General features: G+C 33.7%; 2 protein-coding genes across 2 annotated transcripts; one reads left to right on the forward strand and one right to left on the reverse strand.

Annotated features, from left to right (window-relative positions):
• Positions 1–1,044: 1,044 nt before the first annotated feature.
• MBD-R2 lies at positions 1,045–9,771 on the reverse strand. The gene is made up of 12 exons (XM_066405484.1): positions 9,105–9,771; positions 8,653–9,042; positions 6,444–6,798; positions 6,030–6,197; positions 4,877–5,133; positions 4,462–4,722; positions 4,246–4,401; positions 3,157–3,228; positions 2,890–3,003; positions 2,025–2,530; positions 1,755–1,903; positions 1,045–1,703 (listed from the first exon to the last, which is right to left on the reverse strand). The coding sequence occupies exons 1-12, from the start codon at positions 9,613–9,615 to the stop codon at positions 1,208–1,210; spliced, it is 3,435 nt and encodes a 1,144-aa protein (XP_066261581.1). The 5' UTR covers positions 9,616–9,771; the 3' UTR covers positions 1,045–1,207.
• A 3,869-nt stretch (positions 9,772–13,640) lies between these two features.
• LOC136411797 (tigger transposable element-derived protein 4-like) lies at positions 13,641–15,643 on the forward strand. The gene is made up of 2 exons (XM_066394556.1): positions 13,641–14,069; positions 14,207–15,643. Exons 1-2 carry the CDS (start codon positions 13,938–13,940, stop codon positions 15,641–15,643), a joined length of 1,569 nt encoding a protein of 522 aa, XP_066250653.1. The 5' UTR covers positions 13,641–13,937.
• The last annotated feature ends 6,964 nt before the right edge of the window (positions 15,644–22,607 follow it).

The raw sequence follows: 22,607 nt of genomic DNA on the forward strand, positions 1-22,607 counted from the left end.
TTCTATCAAATGAGGGCCTGTTTACGAAAATTAATCGGCTGGAAAGTGATTTTTTTGGGATTTCGTTGGGACTCACAGATGCAGTTTATACGAGTGGTCACACAGACATTACAGGTGGTCACACGAAGTAAAACTTTATTAGAAAAATCATGATATTTACTACAAAATGATACGATATCGATAGAAATTGGTCAACTAAAATATGTTTTTTTTTGTGTAGTAATCCGGAATATTATTGACAATATAATAAATGATAATTTGCCCAAATACTACCCACCCATTTTCCCTTCATCGTAAAATTTTTTTATTGCTATATTAATCAAGAAATTATGCCATTATGACGTACATTTTTTAACAACACAACGATTCAATTTCGCATTCTTCGTTATTTTGGTTGTCACAAAATACACCCCAAATATAACAAAAAAAAACAAATAGGCTTGTAAAAATGCTTAAGTCGTAAATTAACAACATTGTAAACGTACCTCGTTGAAAATTTAAAATGCTCTCGGTTTGGCAGAGGGGGCGTAAATATAAAAAGAGGGGTTTTCCCAAGAAAACCGTCCCCAACAGTGGTGATTTTTATTGTAAATATTTTCTCCTCCATCTCTCAAGTATGCTAACCATGTCATGTGACTTGCGTCACCAATGGCTTTCTAGTCCACACAATCATTTAGAATCCAAAGAACAACATTGTAAATTTAATCTTGCTAAAATTGACTATGTTTATAGGCTACTCACTATACATGTAACAACATAAGCAAAGATATGCAAGGACTAAGTGTATATATAACTGCCAGCATCCCTCTAAAATGTGTCCTACTTTTTTAATGAAAGGCCGCCTAAAAGGGCGGACAAAACTGTAAAAAACAATCCTACATCCATTTCTTCTAGATCATTCAACCCAAGTTATTTTGGCTATAGCCATATTTACCGACTGATGAAGTTTGTTCCGCAGATATTTCCTCACACCATGAAGCTTTTTCGAAGTGTCAATAATGTGCGAACATTTCAATGAAGGAAATTTAAATAAAAGCATCCATATTTTAAAACAAAAACCTGTATTTTCAAGCTTTATATATACAAACCTGTAGTACAATCACACTTAAAGTGAACTTCAATTACTACAAAATATATCATAGACTCTATAAAAACAAAAGAAGAAGAAAAAGTCACTTCTCCATTAACCTGACAAAAATTGAACTCCTTACGACATTGGCAACTCACTGAACCGCTTCAAAATGTCCAAATCCCTCAATAGCAGTTCCACCGTCTGCCTTGATCTTGGATAATCTTTCTCCATCTCCAGATTCATTCCCTCCTCTAACGCCTCTAATTGTTTTTCGAAATCGTCCAATCTCTCCTCAACTAACGATTCCGCATGGGCTATATGATTAAGCATGTTCAACCGACAGTCATCGCTGTCAATGGCGGTTTCAGGGCGAGGTATAATCGGCCCTGTCGTCATTGGCATATTAAGCATCGGCATGTCTTCTTTACCACCTTTTAGAATCATCATTAGCATCGAGTCGTTGGGGTTGTCGGACTTGAAATCCAAATCATTTTTCTCTGATGAGTATTCGTTTTCTAATAGTTTTGAAGGTTTGCTGTCTTCTACTTCGTTTTTGATGTCAGATTTTTCGGGAAGTTTTCGTTTTTCCCAGAGTTTGGACCATAGGTAGAGTTTCGGGTGATTTTTAGCTCTAGAGAAAAAGTTTTAAATGGCAAGTATATAGAGGATTTTATTAACTCACTCGGCGATTTTTAGCTTCACACCCAGAGTATTTAGGTATTCACGGAGTTCTAGAAGTCCTCCAGAGAGGTCGTGGCACTTTTTCAGTTTTTGGAAACGTTTTTCGAGTTGCTTGTCTTTGCTATGATAGGAAGCCACTGGTAAAACACCCTAAAACAGAAAAATTAGAAGTAGGAAAAATTAAATAAAATCCAACTAAAGCCGTCTTTTCTTGCTTATGAATAATTATGAAAAGGAAAGAGACAGGCGAAATAAAGAAGCACTTGCTTACTTGTTTTAACCAGTCCTGATCATGCAAAAATCTTGCAGCTCTCCTCTCTCGCAAAGGATGTTGACAGATATAACAAACATACTTCTCTGGCACATCACTCTCTTTCTGGATGTTGCTGCAATACGCGTGCTGCCAACAGAGACAGAGCTCGCACTGAATCATCAATCCATCTTCCTCGACGAAGCCGCACGTGCAATTGATAATCTCCTCTTGCTTCATACGCTCTAGTTTAATAATTTTACCGCCTTCGATAATGACGCCATCGAATTGGGTAACAGTAGGCGCTTGCGCCGTGTCAAGTCCCGCTGGCGGTGGCGCCAAGTCGAAGGCGGATGGTATAGGAGAGACGTCGACGTCTTTGGATGACGTCAACGATTGACTGGCAGCGTCCGACGTCAGTGGGCCGAAGGATGCATGTTGTGATGATTGAGGAGGTAGTTGGTGTGATGGTGGTGGCGGTGGTTCAGCGAGTGTAGTTGAAAATGATGTTTGGTGCGGTGTTGCACCTTGAAATTTATCTTTTTAGGGTAATTTCTCAAATGTATGATATATATAATATATATATAATATATATATATATAATGCACTGATAATACGAAAAACTATTATATACAATATTCTAGGGTTGTAAGATTGTTTAATATTGCCGAATATTTGACCGATTAATTACCAGTCTATAAAATTTCACACTACAAAACTGTCAACTCTTAATGTCAATTATATCACATACGTTACGCGTTTTGTCAACAATGAAGGATAATGTAATAGTTAATGTTATTTGTAATTTTAGAGATAATTTACAAATTGGGCAAGGATAACAGACTTTACATGAGTGTATATGTAAGTTTGAAAAGCTCAAACTCACCTTTCAGGGCATCTGCAGCCTCTACTACACCTTTCTTACGTTTCGAAGTTTTTTCTTCACCACCATCAGGAGTAGTCCGATTTGTGTAACGCACCGGAAGCAAAGTTTTGATACCTAGAAAGGAAATTATAGAAAAATCTTCGAATTATTAATTTCTTAAATCTCGAGTATATTTGTTTTTGCTTCATAATGTCTCTAATTCCTTTTCCAGAAAAGTATTTTTATGGTCCAATAAACAAAGATTCGGCGTTATATAATGAGAACTACCTTGAGAGGATCTTGACGAACATAAGCTCTTGATGTGGACATCGTCCCGCATCGCTATGTCGTCACTCTTTCCTAGAAGATATTTTAATTTAATATCTGGATACATGTTTGAAGGTAGTCCTGAAAAGTACGTCACGTAAGACTCTCAGGCCTACTTAATCGAGTTGCCGAAATAAATAGAAAATCAACTCTAAAGTGACTTTACGTCAATTTCACTCTTTTTTTGTCTACATAGCTACAACCATGTCTAAGATTTACAAGCTTTATATAGAGTCTCCTAGGAAAACACAGACAAAATAATTTATTATAACCTGTTAAATTTGACGTTCTGACCAAGTTAATCAGTGATAAGGTAAGATAAAACAGCCTTAGCTAATAGATTGATGTTTTAATCTATATTTTTTGTCTTTTGCGGACAATTTTGTTAGATTTTCTAAAATTATTGAAATTTTATTAAAATCAGATAAACGAATAAAAAAATCCTGCTAGAAATTTAGCCTCTCAGTGAAGTCACAATCAATATATTTTACAGATAAAAACACTAAAAACACTATATCTCTATAAATTTAGCTTTAAAATGACGTGTAAAATAACCAATGCTATCACATTTAGTAATTTTGAGAAATATCACAGATGAATTCTCTAATAATGTTTCTCTAAACGACGTCATAAAATGCCAATATCGATAATCTTAAAGTCAGTAGCAGACACATAACTGAAAAGTCGGAGTTCTGTCATTAACCGCTGGATCGGATTCCCTTTGACAGAACTCATGTCAATGTCTTACTGCTAGGCATAACATAACACCTTCTTAATACTCAAAAATTAAAGCAATAAACACCTAAAAAATGCCAATTCGTATCAAATCTTTTTGATATTATGGCAGGCGGTGTTTTTTCTTGTTTCTTTTCTCTACTTTACATTTAAACTTTCTTATGTAAGTACGTAACGAAATGTAAGGAAATTATAACTGACCAATTTTTACCTAAGGAAAATGCTAATATGTTTTGTCCATGTTTTTTTCTGAGGCACGCCGTATTACATCACACTAAATTCTACTGCAACAAAACATTGAAATATTAAACTTACCTGAAGGCAAAGCCTGCAATTCCCCGGCAACATCTGCTGGTTTCTGATTTAATAATTTAATAATCTCCGAATCCCTAGTTTTCTTCTCGGGTTGAACCAGGGGACTTACTCCTTCAGCATCTGCTTGCGAAATCACTTTCGAAGCTTTAGGAGTCACTAAAAAACCACAGTAAAACTTTTTATTTTTAACCTCTTCTTAGCCAAGATTAAACTCACCAGAGGCTCTGTCAGATTTAATATTATTGGACTTGTTAGCTCCTGGAGACCTATCCAGGCTTTCGCCCACAGTACGAGCATAAGCTAAATCTGCGACGTTCGGCGTAGATTCCAAATATTTCGTGAATTCAGAATGGTAATGTTTCACATGCATCAACGCCAGATTTTCGCGTCTGAAGGTCTTATCGCAACCATCAATTGGGCATTTATATGCATCGTTTTCGAAAACAATTTTCAGACTTACGACGGGTTGTTCAGGGACTGGAAAAAGTAACCATGTAAATCGTATTATAGTATCATTGCAAATGCGATTTTTCCAAGTTAGAATCACATATAGGGAAGGCGAAAAGCTGTGCATACATTTTCTCTTCTCTGTATAAACATAACATTTACTTTTAATTAATCTCAATGTTACCTTCTTCGGGTTTAACTGAACCATCCTCTTCTTCGGGTTTAACTGACGCATTCTCAACTAAATTTTCCTCAGTCAAGGGCAGCTCTGCTTCTCCTACGGCTGCAACTTCCTTCGGAACCTTCTGCTTCGGTTTTATATGTCTCCTTTTACTGCGATATATACTGAAACTGAACATGTCAAGGGTGGCTTCAATACCAGGATGCGACTCCAAATAATTGCTCACTTCACGCCTTGATCTGAATCTCTTGCCATCGGGCCTGATGGAATAAAAATATCACTGTAGGAATTAACTAATCTAGTAGTACTTTATATAGTTAATAGTGGGATTGTATAATAAATACAATAACAAGTTAACCAGTTCTTATTTTATTTTGAAATATGAGTTTAGGATACCTACAATTTTCTCTTTATGATATACTTGAAAACGGCTGATGGCACGCCAATGTTTACTATATTTTTGCTATAAATGCCCTCTGTGAAAGAAGAAAATATAACTTTTTTGTTAGAATGTATGGGCGTTCGAAACACAACTTCAGAGTTCAGTTTCTAGGACCTATATTTCTAGAAAATTTTGAATTTTCAAAATTTATTACTTTAAAGCGCCTCATGGTGCTGTGCGTTAATGATTTTGTTCTAAATATCTTCTATGTAGAGAAATTAATAACTATTTTTTGTTGGAAGACAAAAGGTTACGAAATATGAACTAAGAGTACAGGCTCAAACACTTACAGTCGAATTATTATATATTTGCGTGCATGTCATCAACACGCCGTTATTAATATTCTTACGATGTAATTAATTGTCAATTCAAAGTCGCCGACAAAGTATCTAATATTGAGTATTTCATTCAACACTTGTCCTACACTAAAAATAAGATATTTCACTACTAAGTAACATTTCTAACCATAGTTAGGCAATGAAAATCATTTATTGAATTAACATTTGTTAGAAAATTTGGCGCAATTAAATTTCTACTCATTCATTCAATTTGATTAGTAAAAAAATCACTACGCATTACGCTGACTCGTGTTTTTTTTAATCCTCTATGCATACAAAAATATCACAGTTTTTTCTTAGAAGACAATACATATGGATAGAAGAGAGACCTATATGGGTAAATGGAGCTAAAAAATGTCAACAAATAAATTCTTACGCCACTATAACTGTGTCCCATTTTCCAGAGGAATGACCGTAGGTTCTTTTCGTCAAATGTTTAGTCCATCCTGAAGGTAATCTGGGGTCGGGAACAATGGTAGATTTCCTTAAGCCATCTGCTCCATCTAGCGTTGATTCTATACCTTCAGGTTTGCCCCCTTTCCAACTGTAAAAACCATTAAGTTATGAACAAAATTTGAAAATTATCAAAAAGAAAACAAGAATAAAGGATAAACGGGTCTATAAAATACTTTCAAAAATATAAATAAACGTAAACTTCAGAAGTTAAAAAAAAAGGATACATTTTCAAAAATCAACAACTTTACCAAATATAGAACAATTTTTTAAGTTTTCTAAAATTTTCAAAAAAGTAAAAGCAACTAAAAAACGAAATTCCATCAATTAAACTTACGTGGGATACCACTCGTATATCGGCAAAGAACCGTCCACAGTAACAGCACTGCTATCCGCATCTGGCAAGTTCCAATCCTCCTGAGATGTCTGAGACTCGGGAGATGGAGCCTCCTCTGTTAGCACAGGCGCAGGAGTAGTTTTACGTCTCTTTTCTTCACCAGTCAGTCGCGCCCTTTTTGAAAACAAAGCGGCTACATTCAGCTTTCGTTTTTTATCTCGTCGCTCTTGTTTCGTAGTTTTGACTGGTTCGAAAAGCGGCGAGGACTGAGGAGGTTTCGCCGTATTCAATTTAGACATTTTTCGGCTTTTTAAGACTTTCGTAAAGCCGTCATCGAATAGAATCTCATAGGTATCTAAATGGATTATGTAAAAAATAAGTTAAACAAGGAAGTATATCTCTAATATGACTTGATAAAATTGCATTTTGCTTATCTCTAGAGGATACCTACTATCGTTATATTGATATATTTTATTTTTATTCATTTTAAACTGATATTAAAGTATGATTACAGTTATCCAAAGCTTAAAAATCCAATTTTAATTGTTTAAGTGTATTTGTTGACTCAGAAACTGAAGCGGGTCAGATAAGCCATCTAAGTCAAAACTGATAAAGCTTAATGAAAACTTGCCACGAGAATCCAACAAAGCCAGTAGTACTAAAGATATAGGTAATTACTGCTTAAGGAGAGGTGATATATTCCTTCCTTAAAGATCATAGAAAATATTTTAAAAGTGAGGAATTCCTCTAACCTCATGCAGCTAAATTTATCATAAAATCTGATTCTTAGTTTCCTAATAGTAAAATGTAAGAAATAAGTATGAGCCGAGCTGGAAGCAAAGAAAACTGACAAATATAAATTTAATAATGTCTTTTTCTACTACCAAGACTAAGACAGATGTTTGTGGTGAAAAGCCAGTCTCTGCAAGAACTGCCTCTGCTACTAAACTAACAACATCGGATCTTGGCAAGGAAGGTTGATATACTTCTCCCAAGTCAAGATGTTGTAATCTGTAGAGGACTGAACGGCTCAGAGGAACTGTGTCATAAATGGAGCATTCTCAAGAAAATAGCGCGAAACTGTTTTTAACTGTCTGACAGTATGAGGGCTCAAGTGCGGTAGATCAAATCTTTTACGAATTTGTAGGAATAGTACATAGATGCAAGTTTAAATTTATCCGAGATCAAGGAGAATCAAAACGAATTGGTAAAACGGCTCCACTAATTACTGATTCGAAGCAAAAGAAAATCCTACCGAAGAAGACGTTACTCCCCAGACCTACTTAAAATCTTCTCAGATAGCGACTCCTGCCTGTTTAAAGGGACGATGGCCAAAAGTTTTGAAGTTTATCTGTTAAGAAAAGACCATATGGTGCTGCTCGAATGGGGTGTTGTCTATAAGGGTCCCCTAAACCGTGTATTTACCTACCTCGAGAAAACAAGGAAAAGGAAGGAAGGTCAACTCCCAATTAAGTGGCGAAGAAATCGCGCAGTACTGAGGGTATCTGCTATACAGCACCTCTAAAAGAGTTTTGAATTATTCATCCACCCTAACTTCCCAGAAGCCGCGTTGAACGCGAACCCGCTATAGACTACTAAGGGGCCATTCTAAACGTCATTGAGAATCTGCTTGAAAATGGACCTCAAATGAAATTCCAAGACTGCACCCATTATCTGGCATGGCTGTAGATCTCCTGAGCAGATGAGATCACTCAAGGCCTATCTGTGTCACTAATGATTTAAGGGTTTGGTAATGAGTTCAAGCCATGGAAGAGCACTATTTTCAGATACATAAGTTATGCCTAATTTTATAAATAGAGAGGAAGATAGGAAAAGTTTTTGGGGTTGTTGGTAGTTGATGTCATGTCTCTGAGGCAAGGTTTTTTATTAATAAATATGTTATTTCAAATTTAAAATGATGCATTTCTTACAGATGTGTAATCTGTTTTCAAACCTCTCAGATTTGATATGATTGGCAAAGTAGTTATTAAGCCATAAGAGTTAAATAGAACATCTCTTATAGAGGTGGTGAAGTTTGCAAAGAACCTATACCAATTAGGGAACAAGCTGTAAAATGGAGAGCATCTTATATTTAATGGGTCACACTAAACTTCAGGTTACAGTGGAGGACTGTCATTAGTTCATCTAATTTGTTCCAATACTACCATCAAATTATGTATTTTCCTTTACTGATAAACTATTAACTCACCATTTTTTAGTTTTTTTGTTACAGTGGCTGGAAACTTCCTATTATCACTCCATGTAGCCATACATCGATCCCCCACATCAAAAACCTCTGGGAGTTTCATGTGGAAAGGCCTCAATCTAGAGCTTGACATGGAGATCCATTCATCACATTTATTTGATTTTTTTTCAAAATGTACCAGCACTTCATTCTCCTCATAATCAACTTCATTTATTTTGCAAAGATGCCACATGTTGTTGTTATCAAGCACCTCGATTTTCGAGTTTATGTCAAAATGAATTGGAGAAATTACTGGGGTGGCATTTTGTGATCTTTGGTGTTGATCAAATGAATCAGTAGGTTCATTCATGAAGTTATTTAGGCTGTCTTCTGAAGTTATTTCTGGCTTTGTATCTATGTGAAATATTAGGTATATTTTAAGACAAAAGTAATAGTCACATAAATAACAAACATACCAAATAAAAACTCATCTTGATCAGTAACTGACTCCTCTGTTTTTACAGCACTCTTAGATTCTTTAGTGCCTTCATTCAGCTCATCTTTAACATCACATTTTATCAAATCCTCTTCTGTTACGGAATTATTTGGAGAAACCTCTAATGAAGCCTCACTTGATACTATATTTGTAAACCTCTTTTTCTCCTGATCTTTCTTGCCGCCATCCTCTTTCTTTACCACAGCTTTAATGGCATCGAGCTTTGATTTATCCCATGGAAACACACTTGGTAAGACTCCATGTCTCAGCATATACTTTTTGCCTTTGAAGTTGCAAAAATCTGCCCTAAGGAAATGTCTTGAACACACATATAAGAGCTTGGAAGTGATTTTTTCTTCAGGTATGTGGCAAAGGGAGAGCCATTTGGGGCGGACGTCCGTGTGAGAAGGTATTTTATGATAGGTAACGCCGATGTGTTCTGGCTTGGTAGAGTCTGAAGAGCAGCTTCGCACGCTACATTTTCGGCCCATAATTGGATCAACGAGAAAAACTAGAGACAATAAAAATTCGTTATGTATTCGAGGGGCTTTCAGAAATATTTCTTCGCTTCCAATTTGGCTTTATTTGCTTTTGTTTTTCTTTTGTCATCAAATTCTTTTTCTGAGTTACGACAGCCTTCTGACGTCCAATCAAGTTGGCGGATTGGCGTTTGATAGACAGCGACTAATGACAAGGCAACGCAGCTGGGTGTGTTCAGGAATTTCACACTTAGCACGAGTGTTGTCACAAAACTTAGGTAGTCAGTGTAAGTGATGCTGATTGGATTTCTTGGTAGATTTAGAATATTTATTAATATAAACAAATCTGAGACTAAGATGTTGCAAAATCCAAAATCAAACCCATCAAACAGGTAAAAAAGAAACGTCCATGTCGATGTAACCGGTTTGATAGGAATAAAGTAGGAAGAATGTAGGAATAAAACAAGGCGAAAACAACAAAAGAAGAAAAAACAATTGAAACAAGTACGCTGTCATGAACAAAACAGGGAAAGTATGAAAACAGTTATGTTTATTATAGAAGAAAGAAAAAGCTTCTTCTGAAGCTAAATGAACGAAAACGAAAGCTTAAAGGAGAACTAATATCTTACTAATAAAACCACAGGTTGAAAGAAGCACAACAAATCGAAAAGACATTAAGATGCGGACTAAGCCTAATGAGTATAAAAGATGCAGGTTTAGACATTGTGAGTAAAGCCTTTGATTTCTTTTTACTAAACCACATATTCCTGGAAACTTCTGGTAATGCAAATTCTTCTTAAAGTCCATTAAAGTAGCAGGAAGAGACGGTAAAGGATTGCGCGATTCTGGATTAAATCTGAGACTTAAAACTATGAAGAACTGTTAACGTAAGTTGTAAAAGGTAAAGGTAAAAATGTAGTAAAGCATCGCACCTCGCCGTTCTCCTCGTCGTAAAGCAAGAAACAAAATATTTCGTTTTTCAACTGCAAGGTGCTTAAAACTTGACCTGTGATTGATTCTCTTAACTCCCCGTTCCCCCATACAGCAACAATGCTCATACTCAGCTGATTGGGCCAGTAACAAGCTCAATCAGTAGTGCCCCCCAGTCCTCAAATAATACCAATAATGTCCTCATTCTCACTTTAAAGAGAATTAAATTTGACTAACAAATATTTACCACTGTATAAGTTTTATTTTGTATTTATTTTAGTCTTAGTGTCTAGTTTATTAATACTATTATTATGACACTGCTGCACCTATGTAAAAATAATGCATTCTGCCATAAAATGTCAGTATAAGTTTTTTTAAGTGAGGGTATTCTTTTTAATTAGAGATTTTTTCTTATCATATAGGTGTTACTACTAATTTTTCTTCCGCGCTGATGGATGATTCTTAGTTCAATAACCTGCAAGATGTAATTAAACATAGACTGGGTAATTCTTAAGTGTTTATAATATCGATCAGTCCACTACGTATCATTCAGCAAGTTTAGTACGCTATTGATTTACTGGGTGCACATTCCACTTTCGATCTCCCTTTGTCGCCAATAGCCGTCAAATCAAAATATACGTCGGCAAAACCGCAAAACCAAGTAACTAGCAAAAATTCAAAAATGAGTTTTTTGCGTTATTTATTCGATTATATGAAGCCGCATCCGTGTACAAAAGTTCTTAACCGACAAAAAATACTAAGATTTTGAAATACGCATATTGAAAACCAAGTGTTGAAATGATAAAATAAATGAGCCAGCAAGAACAAGTATCTAACAGTTCGCCATGTGATTTACTTCTCAAATTGTTGTGTTCAATTTTTAATGGGTAAGTACGTTATTTTGTTTAAACCAAATATATCAAAACAATTAAATTAATGTTAGACAATATACATACATATTATTAATTTCTTTATGAATATATAGTGTTCGCAAAACAAAAACACCTTAATAATCGTTTTAAAAAATACAATGCAATTACGTATTTTTGCAAATTACTATTCTGAAACAGTTTTACTTGTGTTTGCAGATACTTGTTTTTGACATGGCACGGGATAAACCGCTTTCGGACTTGAAATTGCGGCAAATTCTAGAGAGCGATAATGTTTTGAAGATTTTTTTGGTATTTTACACAGCTTCGAGCTCAATTTAAAAAATCAATTCAACCGATATAACAGAAGCAACACAATATATCACTAATGAAGGAACTAATATTTCAAGTCAAGGCAATATTTCACCAAGTGTTAAATTTCTGAATGTTACTGATTCAATTCAAATTGAAAATGACGATATCCTAGAACCTGAAGAAAATTACTACCGTCCAGATGAGGAGTAAAATGTATCGCAGTTGGATAAGTCTACGGAGGAAGCTGAAGTCATGGAAATAGATGAGAAAATAGATAAATACAAAGCAGAAAAGGATTTAAGAAAAAGAAATAAGAAGTTAAGAGAAAAAGGCTATAGATATCAAACGTTAAGGAAAAGTAAAATTACTGGAAAATACTCTTATGTAAACGAAAATGAAGAGAGAAAACTGAAACAAACCTGTCAATCTGTTTTATGCAAGAAGGCAAAAAATATATTTTGCCGCAACTTTAACCATCGTGATAGACAAGAAATATTATTATTATTATTCATATTTCTGGAAAATGTCATGAGATATGCAAAAAGTGTATGTTTCATCTTTAATCGCTACAGCAACTAGTCGACGTCCTAAAAACGAGAATTCTAGTCGTCTACTGACATTTGAATATTATTTAAAAAAAGATGGTGAAAATCTCCGGATATGCAAGATGTTTTTAAACACTTTAGATTTAAAGGAAAGGATGGTAAAAAACTGGGTAGTTCCAGCAACAAATAATAATATGAGTAATAGCAACAATATAGTTATGCCCAGTAAATCAAGATTACCCGTAGAAATAAAAAAAGCATTAGAAGTGCTAAACAGATTTTTAGACGAATTTCCTAAATTCGAATCACACTATTGCAGACAATCAACCTAAAGACTGTACCTGGAACCATTGTTTTAAACAAAAATTGATATTTTCCGATTAGATCAAGAATATTGTGATATTAATGATACCAAAGCACTAAATTTAGTTTATTTGAAAAAACAAATGAAAATAAAAACATATATGCACAAACCAAGGAAAAACCAATGTTATATGTGTATTGAATGTAGGACCAAAAATATATTGCAAGAACATTACGATAGCCACATAAAAAGAAAGGAAGAGGCAAGAAAAGAGAAAGAAACAAACAAAGAATTAGCAATGAAAATGGAAAATAAAGAGATTATAGTTTTAACTATGGACTTTCAGTCTGTAAAGCTTGCATCTGTACTTCAAGCTTCCACTATTTACTATAAAACTAAGTTATGCGTGCACAATTTTATTACATTTAACTTAATTGACAAAGAAGTCTCTTGTTATTTATGGTACAAAGCTGAAGGTGGTCTCGAAGCTAACGTTTTTGCAACGCTAATTACCAAACATCTTTCCAGTCTTATATATAAAAATCCACATACAAAAACTATCATACTTTATAGTAATGGCTGCGGTTATCAAAACCGTAATTGTACGTTGAGTAATTCTTAATACCACTTTGCTAACGAAAAGAATGTCATTATAATTCAAAAATTTTTAGAAAAAGAACATACTCAAATGGAAGTGGACAGTGTGCACAGTTTGATACAGAGAAAGCTCAAAAATAAAGATATAAAACCTCTATTCGATTGTATCGACGTTTGCAAGAAGGCTCGCTTAAAGCAACCTTTTGGAGTAAAAATTCTTAGATCATACGTGGGTTATGGATTACTTAAACTTGCGATATTATCGAAGTATTAGACCAGGCAAGAAAACGATTAATTTACATGCGAACGACATAAAATGCCTCAAATACAAAAAAATATTGGGATCTCATTTAAAAGTTATTATTCTGATGAATGGACTATCTTACCTCAAAGGTGTAAAACTATAAATGAACAGATTAGCCAATTACAGTAATGTTCGCTTATAACGAACCCGCTTATAACGAATTTTCGGTTATAACGAACTAATCTATGAAGTACGAACTCAAGTACATTTAAACGTATGTTATTTTTGTCATTTATAACGAACCCGCTTACAACGAACTTTCGCTTATAACGAACCTTAAATTTTTAGAAGAATAGAAAAACTTTACGGTTATAACGAACTTAACGCGGGATTTTACCGAAATCCCAAAGAAGAAAAGTAAACAATTCTCGGGGAAAGTCCAAAATCGTTTGAAGCAAATTGCTGACACAAACGACACAGTTGTTCCAGTATATTGATAGCGTTCAAAGAATTCGTTCGTTAAAAAAATCATGAGTTATATCATTAAAAAAAAAAAACGTAAAGCTTTAACTTTAAATTGTAAATATGACATTGTTAAACGGTTGCAGAGACATGCCAAACAGAGTGAAATTTGTTCAGAAATGGGATTAAGTAAATCAACGGTAAGAACAATAAAATATGCAATGTTCACAGATATTTTTTTTTGTTATTCCAGTAATTTTCCGGCTTTGTAATAAATTATGTAATTTGAAATAGTATTAATACGAATTAAAATTTGACTATACATATGTAATTTTAGGTTGCAACAATTTGGAAAAATAAAGAAACAATCCTAAAAACCTTCGAAAGTGGACAACATTCAAATGTAAAAAAAATCAAAAAGCCCAATAATTATGAAGTTGACCAAAGACTCTTAAAATGGTTTTCTCAACAAAGAAATAATAACGCAATTGTTAGCGGTGCTATATTACAATCAAAAGCTGAAGATTTTGCAAGTAAGGTGTCCGGAAACCAGGAACCGAAATTTAATAGAAGCTGGATCGAAAGGTTCAAAAGAAGGCATAATATTACGAGTGGAAGAATTGCTGGAGAATCGACTTCAGTTGATATGAACATTGTAGATGACTGGCTGCAAAACAAATGGCCAATAATTAGGTCAAACTTTAAAGATGAGGACATCTTCAATGGAGATGAAACCGGTTTATTCTTCAAGCTTACACCTGATAGAACACTAAAGTTTAAAGGGCAAACCTGTGAAGGTGGAAAGCTTTCCAAAGAAAAAATCACTATATTTGTTGTAGCGAATTTGACAGGATCCGAAAAAAGAAAGTTATTGGTAATTGGAAAATCTAAAAACCCTAGATGTTTTAAGAATATTGTACAATTGCCAGTAACTTATAAGTCCAATAAAAGGGCATGGATGAATTCAGAGATTTTTATAAATGCATTACGTGAATGGGATGAAGAATTACGCCGTAAAAAAAGAAAAATCATATTGTTAGTGGATAATTGTCCGGCTCATCCCGATGTTAAAAATTTGATGTGGATTACGTTAGTGTTTATGCCACCAAACACTAGTTCTAAATTACAACCCATGGATCAGGGTGTTATCCATAGTCTAAAGAGTCATTATCGACGACTCCTCCTCTCGGAAATGATATCTTGTATGGATAGTGGTAAGGAAAAATTTATTATTACTCTTTTGGATGCAATACGCTTTATTCATATGGCATGGCAAAAGGTGTCAAAGCAAACGATTAGAAATTGTTTTCGACATGCCGGTTTTCTCGAAAATGAGAATTTTGATTCAGATGATGACTTACCATTAGTCGAATGGCTTAAAAAAAATCAATGCAAAAATAAAACCGATATTCAAGAGGATTTTCTTCAAACCAACAACGATTTTCATGAATTTGTTCATGTGGATGACAATCTTGTGAGCGTTGAGTTTTTAGACGATAATGCCATTATTACGTCTGTGTCTTCTGCATCTGACACTTATGATGATGATGAGGAAGACGAAGATGCAGCATATGAGAATAATGAAATAATATCCGTTCCTACAACCACAGAAGCACTTCGATATGTTTCTAGTATTCGTCAATTTCTTCAATCGCGAAATACTCCACAAAATGTTCTCGATGGAATAGCCCATGTGGAATTACATATAAATGAAATTCATTTCACCACAATAAAACAAACCAAAATTAGCGATTTTTTTCTTTCTAATTCCTAAAAAGTGTTGTTAAATTTAACAAATATGTATTATTTAAATTGGTTACTAGTTGAAGAATGTTACTTGTTGACTTTTTTAAAATATACAGGGTATTTCAAATTCGACCCTCACCATTGGGATCTCGGAAACTAGAGGAGATACGAAAAAGTTTAAATGGGGGCAAAGTTGCGCAATCTAGTGCTTGATCGAATACCGTTTTCAAAATTTTAATTTTCCGAGCACTTCCGAAGATATCCGAGAAAAACTAAAAATTGGAGAATCCATTTTTATTTTTTTTTAGCGTTATTTGACAAGAAAGGTTAAATCCGTAAGCACATTTTCATTGTCACTTTTTCTCAGCTACACAATGACATATTCAAATTTGCGATCCGACGTTTCGTCTTTCGACTACCATCATCAACTTTATTTTTTCTTATGGGCGCCATATTGGATTTTTCGACAAAAAAATAGTGCGTTTCATTCTGAATTCATTGATATAGAACTTCTTATAATTTACTTTTTTAAAAGCCGAAATATTTAAATAAAATGAAATATTACATAATTGGCCTTGACTCCATCGAAAGACTTTCTTTTGTTCGCGTTATATGACAGAACTTCTCAAACGAATTTAGAGCGTGTGCAGATTTCCAATGAAAATGAGTTTCCGAAGTGAAGAAAAACGAGATATGTTAAGACTTTATTACAAATTTGATAGGAACAGTACGAAAACAGCTCAAATGTATTTTGAGTTATATCCGGAAAGACAACAGCCGCATAGAACATTATTTAAAACTTTGGACGAACATTTAGCTGAGTTTGGTGCTTTTGAAAAACCTAAGATGAAGTATGGAAGCAGAATGAAAGAAGATACTAGAAATAACCTACTGGCAGAGACAAAACTAAATTATTATTAAATGTTACAACAAGTGCTCAAATTGACGACTTTTTTGTGGGGCACTTTGAAAAATAGAATATATGAGAATCGAGGTTATAACACAATAGAAGAACTTAGAGAAAACATCATTACACAATGTAGAGTAATCAGAAGGAGAAATATTATTAGGGCTGTCACTAATTTAAATAGACGTGTTCGTTTATGTATGCAGGAGGAAGGTCGTCAATCTGAACACTTGTTGTATCATTTAATAATAATTTAGTTTTGTCTCTGCCAGTAGGTTATTTCTAGTATCTTCTTTCATTCTGCTTCCATACTTCATCTTAGGTTTTTCAAAAGCACCAAACTCAGCTAAATGTTCGTCCAAAGTTTTAAATAATGTTCTATGCGGCTGTTGTCTTTCCGGATATAACTCAAAATACATTTGAGCTGTTTTCGTACTGTTCCTATCAAATTTGTAATAAAGTCTTAACATATCTCGTTTTTCTTCACTTCGGAAACTCATTTTCATTGGAAATCTGCACACGCTCTAAATTCGTTTGAGAAGTTCTGTCATATAACGCGAACAAAAGAAAGTCTTTCGATGGAGTCAAGGCCAACTATGTAATATTTCTTTTTATTTAAATATTTCGGCTTTTAAAAAAGTAAATTATAAGAAGTTCTATATCAATGAATTCAGAATGAAACGCACTATTTTTTTGTCGAAAAATCCAATATGGCGCCCATAAGAAAAAATAAAGTTGATGATGGTAGTCGAAAGACGAAACGTCGGATCGCAAATTTGAATATATCTTTGTGTAGCTGAGAAAAAGTGACAATGAAAATGTGCTTACGGATTTAACCTTTCTTGTCAAATAACGCTAAAAAAAAATAAAAATGGATTCTCCAATTTTTAGTTTTTCTCGGATATCTTCGGAAGTGCTCGGAAAATTAAAATTTTGAAAACGGTATTCGATCAAGCACTAGATTGCGCAACTTTGCCCCCATTTAAACTTTTTCGTATCTCCTCTAGTTTCCGAGATCCCAATGGTGAGGGTCGAATTTGAAATACCCTGTATATGTATGTAAATAAAGTGAGTTATGTATTAATTAAAAAAACAATCATAACACCATTTATTGCTTATAGCGAACTTCGGTTATAACGAACTATTTACTACGGTCCCTTGGGGTTCGTTATAAGCGAACATTACTGTATATGAATTTCGTATAAAAATAAAAGAACAAAAATATCAACATCTGTAACAACTTAAAACTGTCTTACCCTTAGATGTACACGAATGTTATGACTTATTACCTCATTAAATGAATATTAGATTATAGCTGACTGCATTTATATTTGTTTTAGTTTATGTTTTTTTGTGTTTATTTTGAGAAAGAATATTTTTTATTTTTTGTACTTTCGATATTAAATGAATATTTTAAAACAATATTAAACCGTACTTTAGAGTAAATGGAAATATCATTAACCAGCATTTATGCACCAAATCTAAATATCAAAACCTAACATTAAACACAAAAATTAACAAATTATTTACTAATTGCTATACAAATGCTAGAATAATAAATCTAAAGTAGTTAGCAATTATTTTTTAATAAATCAGAATTATTAATCCAAAAATATAAAGTTTTTAATGTCTTCTGAAAATGTTGGTTTTTGTAATCACTTGGTTTTGCGGTTTCGCGGTTTCGCCGACGTATAGCTTGTTCAATACTAAAACCGATGCACGTCATAAAGCGTAGATTAGACGAGCAAGTAAAACTATCACAAGTTTTTATCTGAAAGTACTTTCTAAAGAATTGCATCATGTAAACATTGCTTGAGAGTGCTCTTCCAACAAATAATAACATTTGCGGCAAGTGGTTGCGGAAATAATTAATTGCAGGTCTTAATTAATTGAGAGAGCTTTTAGCAAATAAGTATTTATTTCGGATTTGTTAAACGTTCTCTGCAAGTGAAAAGAGCAAGTATAGAGGGTAAGTTTTTAGTAATTGGATACAGAGCAATGACGGATTTTTAATATAAAAATAATAAACACATAAACATAAAAATATTTTATGAGTGCAAAATGATATACACCATAGCACAAAAAACTTGAAGCGGTTTTAATGAGTCCTAATCAACGATTTTGGCGCTCTCTAAAAGATATACCGAAATCGTCGATAAATTTGAATTTCTCATCTCGAAAAATCCCTAGATAGAAATTTCGTAAAATTAGCTCGAAGTGTTCGAAAGATATTAAAGAAAATGTGATTTCATTTTTCCACTTTGACACCCTGTATCTCGGTTTTTATTAACTTTTGATATAACATAAATTTAGCTGAATTTTTATGTCAAAAATCTGTCATTGTTCTGTTTTCCATTACTAAAAACTTACCCTATAGAAGAAAAACGTGTTTGGTCAAAGGAAGAATCTTTTGCTTTAATAAGCCTATGTGAAGCATTTCTTGAGTTATAACAAATCGAATCAAAAGTTTATAGAAATAGGGTAAGAAAATAAAAAACGTTTAAAGCTATAGCTGAAAAATTTAACACAACTGAAGTTGAAATTTAGAGAAAAAATCATCATTTTCGTACACAAACTAATCAGAAGTGGAAAAAATCTAAAAAAAGGAATGATTAAGGTACTTATGAAATATACGAAAGTACTTGAAAATATTTTGATGCATTTAAATTTCTAATCTTAACTGCTAATCGTTCTCTTGGTTTTATAGATTCACGCATGTTGGTATCCAATTTTGACATTTTTTTCAGACACGCATTCCAGCAAAAAATTTAAATCGTCTTCTGACATACGTGGAAAATTTTTCATCTGATTTGGATGTTCATTTTTTAACTTTGATAACAACATTGCAAAAGTGCCAGAAGATGACCTTCTAGCAAGCCAATCTTTAACCGATATTCTCTTTCTAGACCTTCCATTATTTTTTTTGCATAACATCAACTGCTGCAATTTTTTTCTACGATGTGACATTTGTCTATATTGGATAAATACAGGTATGGCAATCACTTGCTAAAAGCATGCAGTTAGTGCCTGTATAGATAGCATGTGCGAAAAAAAATTGTTTCAACTATTTGCTTATGTGTAAATGCCATAGCAAGTTATTTGGAGAAGTACTAAGGCAGGTTACTATCGTGTCTAAACTAAGCTTTATGCTAAAATTCAGTGGTGTTGCCGATTGCGTAATTAATTTAACCATTTTTTTGTACAATATACAAAGTACACCAACTAAAATGAAACAAAGCTATTTTGTTAGTTGATGAAGAAGTTATGCAAAAATGCTCGAACATATCAACTTTAGTATGGAAGGGAAAGGTTTTTTATCAGAAGTTGACGATGATTTCCTTTACCCCCTAGGCAGGGGAAGAAGCAGCCCTAAAATTTTAAATGGCAAAGGGGGGTGGAGCGATACATCAAATTAAATTTCTTTTGAAGGGCTTTATGGTGGTACCAAAATTTGTTACTTTGAAACAACCGTTGACAAGTAAATCGTTTATTTCTGTATGAACACTACTATGATATATAAAACGCAAAAACATCTAAATCAATTGTTTAAAATACTGTCCGTTAACTTTCTGACAGTGAAGCAAGTTTGTTGCGAAACGCTGTTGCACCTTCTAGAGTACTTCGGGACTTATTTGACGGCATTCATTGATAATGCATTCCCGTAATACTTCCAAGATATCTGGAGTAGTGGCATAAACTTTGGACTTAAGATAACTCCATAAAAAGAAGTCTGATTGGGTCAAATCTGGGAATTTTGCGGGGAATTCAGTTGTACCCCTTCTACCGATCCAGTGACTAGGGAAACTTTCTTTCAAAAATTGCCGAACCCTTGATGAATAGTGCACCATCCTGTTGGAATGTTAAGAAAATTGTTTGAATAATTCCGATTATTTTCCACAAGATCTGCTAACTGGGGATAAACGAAGTCATCCAACAACTGTAGATACGTTTCGCCAGTCAGATTTTCGAAAATAAAATGTAGTCCGATAATGTGAACCTCAAAAATACCTATTCAAACATATCGTTTTTGAGGGTGTTGGGAATGCGTTTCATGGAAAATGTTTGGGTTAACATTTAACCAACGTTTGCAGTTGTGGCGATTAAGAATACCATTTAAAGCAAAATTTGCTTCATTCGAAAAATAGAAATTGAAAATGAAATTTTGATTTTCGGTTACTTTTTTATTTATGAGTTCGCAAAACTGTAAGCGGTGGACAAAATTTTCCTCCTTTAATTTTTGTACAAATTTAATTCTGTAGGGGTGAAATTTGTATGCTTTTAAGATTCTCCGAATGCTTGTTGCACTTACTCCAACGGAAATCGACAATTTTCTATTACTAGTTGTTGGTTCTAAAACCGTTTATCTCAAACCTCCACCTCTATCATTTCAATTCTAACCAGGAGTACACGTGTTTATTTTTGTTAACAACCGAACCAATTTCTCTAAATTTCAAGATATTCTTTCCGCTCCCATGCTTATTCCCATGACATTGGCTGAAGGCATTCACTGCTTGGTTTCCACATTTTCTATTTACGAAAAACAATTCAATTATCTCAATCCTCTCTGCAATCAAATAAATGATAAATTGGCACGCCAAACTAACAAACAAAATTTCTCTCCGAAATACTTACAGGTAAAACGTGCCGATGATGATTTGATACCAGTATTATAGCAGAAAACATTAAACTATTGTTGTCTTAATTCCACAGTTTATGCCACTCTTTCAGTTACCTTGGAAGTATTGTGAGAACGCAGTGTCAATGAATGCCGCCAAATAAGCCCCGAAATATTCCAGAAGGTGCGACAGCGTTTCGAAGGAAACTTTTTCACTGCCAGGAAGTTAACAGACAACATCTTGAACAATTGATTTAGATATTTTTGTACTTTATACAGGATGCCTGAAAAGTAAATCACCATACGTTAACCATGAATTCTACGTCGAAAAATAACCCTAGTTTGCTACATAGACTATGGTCCAAAGATGTTTTGTTACAGAAATGCGGGGCGTTGAAATAGAAAAGGCCTGCATCAGAAGTAATGGGGACCATTTTGAGCAAGCTTTGTAAACCTAGTTTTATTGATTATTTAAAAATAAACATTTATTCCTATATATATTATTGCAAAGGGTTACTAAGGACTTTTAAAAATCGTCAAAAAATGTACAGGTCCGTATTTAAAAAAATCAAGTTGTAGTCATTATCTCAAAAACTAAGCAATATTTAAAATTTTGAAATTTACTGGTTTATAGCCATAAGAAAACTATAAAGTTTTTGTATCAAACGTCTTACTGAAAAACCTTTAGTTTTCGAATCATTTAGAAAATTAAATTTGGCCAAATTTTAGTTTTCTCATAAGTCGGAAACTAAAGATAATTTGGTAATATTGTTTTCAGTTCTAACAAGAGTATTAAATTTAGCATATTTTTTCTAATTTAACAGATTCTGTAACTCTTACCCTTTAAGATATAGCCATGATAGCACATCAGATTTAGAACACCCTGGTTTTTTTTTTCAAGAACTTTGATCACTAATAGCATCTAAACGAGACACTTTTTTCAAATAACTTTTGAACTAAATCTTAACGTTTTGACCCAAATAATCTCATGATACCATTTTTGACATTGATTTTCGGAACACACTGTATACAATATACAATTTGTGAAATTTAATAAAAATGATAAACATACTTCTCTGACGACATTCATTAGCAATAAAGGGCGGTTGATGTTCCTTTCCCGTTCAAAATACTTTATTAGGGAAGCGACAAACGCCTTACATCGGCTATTTAGCTGCTTTGGCATATTGAAAAACACTAAGAATAAACGTGGAACTTATTCGCACAAACCTGTATTTTTAAAAGAAAAGTTTGTGGTAAAGAAATCACCAGTAAAATTGGAACTTTGATAGAATACGGCGAAAAGTCGAATGGTATTTAAGTGAATGCAACCATCACAACGATTCAACACATTCAAGGCACAATGTCAAAACGGACTAACATACGACAAATTTCCCGGCACCGGCCCTGTTGCCAACATTCTTATCAACATTTTCGTTATTTGCGTTCATGTTAAGTTTAAATATTTTA

The sequence above is a fragment of the Euwallacea similis genome, chromosome 1, assembly GCF_039881205.1.
Source record: "Euwallacea similis isolate ESF13 chromosome 1, ESF131.1, whole genome shotgun sequence".
In the NCBI taxonomy this organism is placed as follows: domain Eukaryota; kingdom Metazoa; phylum Arthropoda; class Insecta; order Coleoptera; family Curculionidae; genus Euwallacea; species Euwallacea similis.

Excerpts from the sequence above, each read along its gene's own strand:
- LOC136411797 (XM_066394556.1), top strand. The coding sequence starts at position 13,938 with ATGAGTTATATCATTAAAAAAAAAAAACGTAAAGCTTTAACTTTAAAT. Across the intron at positions 14,070-14,206 it reads TGGGATTAAGTAAATCAACG|GTTGCAACAATTTGGAAAAA; the intron begins GTAAGAACAATA and ends ATGTAATTTTAG.
- MBD-R2 (XM_066405484.1), bottom strand. The coding sequence starts at position 9,615 with ATGGGCCGAAAATGTAGCGTGCGAAGCTGCTCTTCAGACTCTACCAAG. Across the intron at positions 6,799-8,652 it reads AACAAAAAAACTAAAAAATG|ATACCTATGAGATTCTATTC; the intron begins GTGAGTTAATAG and ends TAATCCATTTAG. Across the intron at positions 3,229-4,245 it reads ATTGCAGGCTTTGCCTTCAG|GAAAGAGTGACGACATAGCG; the intron begins GTAAGTTTAATA and ends AATATCTTCTAG.